Here is a 5,899-nt window from a genome sequence, read left to right on the forward strand (position 1 = left end):
ACTTCGAACAAATTGACTGAACACTACAGAAGTACACTGATGTTAATACTTGATGTCAATACTTGATATAAGTACCTAAATTTTTTTTATAGCACTGATCCCAGCATTCAAACCGACTACTTTCCCTATTCGACGATTTTTCATGGATCCAGAAATTTAACCTTTCTTGTAGTCATACTGCTAGGACCAAAAGCAATTTATCTCGCATAAAACAACTTTTCAACCTCTTTAAAGTTCATCCTTTGCTGGCACATCACCATCCTCATCAGTCTCCTCATCGTCCTGAAAGTAAAAATAAAATTAATTTGGCTTGAAAACCATATTCCATTCCTATTATATCAATATTTCATTAATTATCCAAAAAACTTTGCAAAGCATTTTCATTTGGGCAAAAAGCGAGAGTTCAAACTAAGTGCAGGAAAGCTCAGAGGAAGAAAGAATCACGCTCTTAATATTTGTTAATTTGATACACGGTTCCAATTCATGGTAATCTACATTCTTTTTTGGTACAAATCCTACAACCCTGGAATGGCTACTATTACCATAAAGAACATGCAATAGAATTTTAGAAAGGAGCTATGTCAAAGTACCTGATCATCCACAGTCTTGCCCTCAAGGAAATCACCGAGGGCCTCCAAAGTCCGGCTCCATTGTAATCTACAACCTATAAAAAGGGTCAAGGAGTGTTAAGTCTGCATGAAAGTCAGCAAAAGTTACTTCTAAAAACGATACCAAACATTAAGAATCAAGTGCTTGGCATCGACTGCCCAATCTGCACAAGATGGGTCAAAATGTTAGGTTTCGTTAAAGGAGTAAGTGCAGCAGGTGACGCAGTAGCTACAAAACAGCCCTCATGGAATGCATTTTGGCTCTTGCATCAATTCCTACCTCATCCTCAGGTGGCGCTTGGCCATAAACCCCATCAGTTTCCAAAAATTTGGACATTCCAGCCAATGTGCGTTCTCCATTGTATTCAACAACCTAAATAAATAGCCATTAAATATCAACTATAATGATAAATCCTGCAAATAGGAACATTATTAGTAAAGAGGTCTTTAAAAATCAAGTACCGCAAGTGAATCATGAGACCCATTTTTTTTTTTTTTTTTTTAGGTGATGGAAGCTATTTTCACTTTTACCATTTCTATCAAATAGAAATGTATTTTCCAAAAGCAGGATAATTCTATGGCAAAAGTAGGGCATTTCAAAATCTGAAATTCAAAATTAAATATTACATATTCCAATCAAATCACATGATTTACTATGATAAAAATGGAAAGTATCCAAGGTTACAGACACCACTCCTTACCTCATTAGTTTCCTTCTTGTAAAGTTTTAAGGTTGGGAAGGACTGAATCTTCGTATGCTCAAGCTCATTGACTGTAGCATCCATTTTCGCCACAACAATAGTATCGTGGTCCTTGTATTTTTCACCTAGCTGATCATAGATAGGTGCCAGCTGTTTGCAGTGTCCACACCATGGTGCATAGAACTCTACAAGGACATCCTTCTCCTTGTTCAAGGCAACTTCATCGAAGTTGGAGGACACCAGAACCTGAGTAGTTCAATTATATTATATTCCCCAATTTCATTTGGCCATTGAGTTTGTTTTTTCAACCTTTATATTTGTAAAATGACAACTCCGAAATCTTTTTCATGTTGACTCCTAGTTACCACAAAACCAAATCCACAAAATATACACCATCTATTACTTGTTCACACATGTTCAAACTGATTACTTTTAATACCAAATGCATCTATCCAGTTCCATATTGCAAACATCTATCTTGAAAAAGATATTACCTTGACTGGCTCTTTATCCCAGTCTTCTGGCAGATCCTGAGACAGAAGGTGCTGCTTCAGCTTTCCATCAAGGAAACTCTTGACGAAGCCGGTAAGCCCACTCTCGCTGAGGTCATAAGTATCAGGCTTGTACTTGGCCATATCTTCCTCCAACTTGATAATACGGAGGCCTGGGATCTGCAAAACCATGTTGGTTACTTAATTGCTCAAGTTTTGTAAAGCGAAAGTTGGTCTATACCTATAAAATGACTTCCCTGAATTAGTGACTATATGGAATGGCATTCACCAAAAATATTTACATAAAGCATTCATACATGAAACATTCAAAATACTTACTTCATCCTTCTTCATGCCGAAGAATTCAAGGATGCGAGAGTGATCCTCCTCATCTGTGTTAATGGTCACAAAGAGAACTTCTCCCTTGAAGCCCTTAGCAGCAGCAGTGGCAGCACTCAGGTGAGTATCATAATGTCCAGCTTCCTTTGACAGGAAAATAAGGAGATGGGACTTGATGTCACCACCAAAGATCTTTGATGCAGTCTCATGGTTGAAGTCCACAACAAGAGGTAGAGAGTTTGCAGCAACAAACTTGGATACACCATCCTCAGTCACCTCACCCTCATACACATTCTTGCCTTCATCGAAGTCCTTGAAGAGAATGATACCATCAGCACTCAATCCATACTCAGTGAACAAAGCTTCCTCTGAGGTAATTCCAAATGGATGGTCATCAGTGGCTGAAGCAGCAGCCAAGAACTGCTTGGCAGCATCAGACTGCTGGTCCTTGAAGAAACCAATAATGACAACAGGCTTTTCAGCAATAAAGGCCTTAGCATCATCTACAGTAGCCAAAGGCTTTGCAGGTGGACCAGTTTTCTTCAAGAGCCAGTTGACAATATCGTCAGCCTGACGACCACCACCATAGTCGACAGATTTGCCAGAACGGAAGAACTTGAGGGTGGGGTAACCTCGGACACCATGCTCTTCAGCAAGTTCGGTTTCCTCTGTGGCATCAACTTTGCCCAGTGCATAGCAGATCCCATTTCTTCAAGCTTTTGAGCTGCCTTGGCATATTCTGGGGCAAGAGCCTTGCAGTGTCCACACCATGGTGCATCTGAAAAAAATAATAATAATAAATAAAAACTTTCTATTACATAATCATTAATGTTTAAGTTTCCCCATCAATCCTTTGACCAGGTCCTAAGGAGAAGAATGAAATGTACAGTGGCAACATATGGCATAGCTTTACACAAACTCCCATGTGTCAACATCCTTTAACTCCGCTTCCGTCATTCCCATCCGCACATGTCACTTGTTAACGGTCCGCCATCCCTTGGCGAGGTGTGCGAAGCGAGGCATGGCAGCGTGAGGTGGCGGTCGTTCACACCGCAAGGCGATCCCATCGCCGCCTCCCTTCACCGAGTCCTTTCCACCACCTACACCCCTTGCCTCGCTTTCCCGGTGCCGAATCCGGTCATCGGAGATTCGGCGCTCCTCAATTTCGATAACGAGGCATATGGAGATCGTTCACTTACGGGATAGTGCGGTCATTACCGGAGCACCATCGGAAAACCCGTTTCCATCACCGTTTCCAAAGCGAGCTCCGTCGCCCCCGCGATCAGGCCCGAGGGCTTGCCGCCTCCACGCAACAATGACCGTGAACTTCAGCAGGAGTTTAAACCCCGGTTATTCTACCTACACATTTGGCATCGCGGCCCTACACGTGTGCTTATTAAAAAACAAAAAAAAAAAAAAAAAAAAAAACTTGGTTGCCGCATTAAAGAGGTTTCGATTTTTCCGAAAATCTGAACGGAGGATTGCAATATTGAAGCAAATGTTTTAATATACAACAAGATCCGACTGCGAAAAAAATCTTCGTTATGATGTTTCGCCGGGTATACGTGGGCCAAGTCAGGGGGGAGGAGAGTAATTGCACTCCTCAATGACTACGTGCAAGGCGTGCCGAATTAACCCAACAGGTCTGAGTGCTCCGCTAATGGACGGACGCCATTCAGAACCCTTTAGCGCAAGAAAATGCCCATTCCAGCGCGCATATCATCCCATAACGTTCCGAGAGGCTCTGCCCGCCACCGACTAACTGCAAGACAAAAATGATGCTGGGCTGGCTGACGTGCACGCCGGAGTGGAGACCGGTGGCCGTGCTTGTGCCTGGGCCGTGCCACGTCACCCCGCCCACCTCCTTCGGGATCGAGACGCCGCTTCCTCCTGCACGTGAGGAAGCGGCTCGCCCCTCCCGCTGCTTAAATGCATAATGAGGCAGACTTGTGAACAAATGCACAGCTGTCACCTTCCGAAAGAGGTACTGCGACTTGGGAGGGAAGGGCATACTCCATATGTTTCGACTGTCAGTTTTAAAGCGTTAAATAAGAGATCGCGAACGAGTTTAAATGCGCAGCCTCCTGCCATCTCGATCTTGGCAACTAATACGTGACAGCATGCGAGTCATTCTGCTCTCGTTAAGAAAAACACACGCACACCCGGACACATCTGGCCGGTCGGCAATACCAATTTGAAAAAAAGAGTAAAGATTTAACAGCGATCAGATATACTCACAGAACTCGACCAGGATAAATTCGTTATCTTCTATCGCTTCTTGAAATTCTCCGTCTTCAACACCAACACCCCCTCTTCTTTGGCGATCTGGTCACCCCTACAGAGGCGACCAAGGAAGCCACAAGGATGGCGGCGACGGTTGCTCCCACCCTCATCGTTCTAGTTCTCGTCACAGACTGGCCGAGAGCTGTGAGAGGCAACAGAAGGCGCAGACGTGGCCCGTCGTGTGCGATCGCCATTGGTGGAGCCCGACGTTACTGCGCCGTCTATTACACACCGGCATTTTCTTCTCCTTTCGGCAGGGACCACGCGTCCTCTCTTCTATTTCCATCCCCCGTGGGAGATTATTAGAACTGAATCTGAGTGCACAGACCATCGTATTATTCCACCTTCGGAGCCAAATTTAGGATAAAGTAACGCGACACATGAATTAATCAGTTAGCGGCCCTTGGCATGTGAATGACGTCACTGCAATGTGTCAGGAGAAAGTGGTGCATTGTGGGACCCCATGGCCGGTGCCGGGAGTTCAAACGTGGGGAAAACGCGATTTTTACACTATATGTTTTCCTGCTCTCTGCTAACCACGCTTAATGACTTCTCGTTAGAGAGAGGTGCGATAGGATGCCCAATAATGTCTTTAAATGTCATCTTTCATAAGTTTACGCACGCCAATCACAGGTGACTGAATTCAAGAATTTCTGATGTAATAATTATGGTTTTATTTTGAGACTTTCCTACTTAGTGACACGTAGCTCACCGGTATCATAATATAATGGAAGTAGATGGAGAGAGAGAGAGAGAGAGAGAGAGAGAGAGAGAGAGAGAGAGAGAGAGAGAGAGAGAGAGTGAGAGAGAGAGAGAGGCTGATGGATAGATAAATAGATAGAGAGATGAAGAGAGGGACTGATATATGTCTAGAGAGAACCATTGATATATATATTATATATATATATATATATATATATATTATATATATATATATATATATGTATATATATATATATATGTTTATATATATATATATATATATATTATATAATTATATATATAATATATATATATATATATATATATGTATGTATTATATAAAAGAGAGAGAGACGATGGAGACAGAACAGACAGAGACATATATAGATAGATAGATAGATAACAGATAGATAGATAGATGATAGATAGAGATAGATAGAGATAATAGATATAATAGATAGATGGACAGAGAGAGAGAAGACTGACAGAAAATAAAGAGATCTAGAGAGAGGGACAGTAGAGAAAAAGAAACCACACAGATCGAAGGAGAGAAACAGCAAGTGAGCAGAAAAGAACAGAATCGTCCTTTATGAATTTCGATGAAGGTTTGCGGTTCACTTTCGAGTTCCCAACTTGATTACACGTAGTCTACCTGGATTGCAATTCTTGGGTAAAATACTGCTGTTTGTGCGGCTTGAGGATAAGGATAGAAATATGTATGTGCTCGCGTGTGTATGTGCTCGCGTGTGTTTGTGTGTGTGTTTGTATGTGTATG

At 42.4% G+C, this 5,899-nt stretch overlaps 1 protein-coding gene across 1 annotated transcript; it reads right to left on the reverse strand.

The window, feature by feature from the left end:
* Nucleotides 1-150: 150 nt before the first annotated feature.
* Nucleotides 151-4,631, reverse strand: LOC119570019 (protein disulfide-isomerase-like). The gene is given in 9 exon segments (XM_037917941.1): nt 151-282; nt 889-981; nt 1,310-1,555; nt 1,804-1,980; nt 2,140-2,834; nt 2,837-2,917; nt 4,378-4,413; nt 4,416-4,475; nt 4,478-4,631. Coding segments are annotated over 9 exon segments (1,581 nt in total). The 5' UTR covers nt 4,617-4,631; the 3' UTR covers nt 151-228.
* Between the last annotated feature and the right edge of the window lie 1,268 nt (nt 4,632-5,899).

The sequence above is a fragment of the Penaeus monodon genome, unplaced genomic scaffold, assembly GCF_015228065.2.
Source record: "Penaeus monodon isolate SGIC_2016 unplaced genomic scaffold, NSTDA_Pmon_1 PmonScaffold_20881, whole genome shotgun sequence".
NCBI classification, from domain to species: domain Eukaryota; kingdom Metazoa; phylum Arthropoda; class Malacostraca; order Decapoda; family Penaeidae; genus Penaeus; species Penaeus monodon.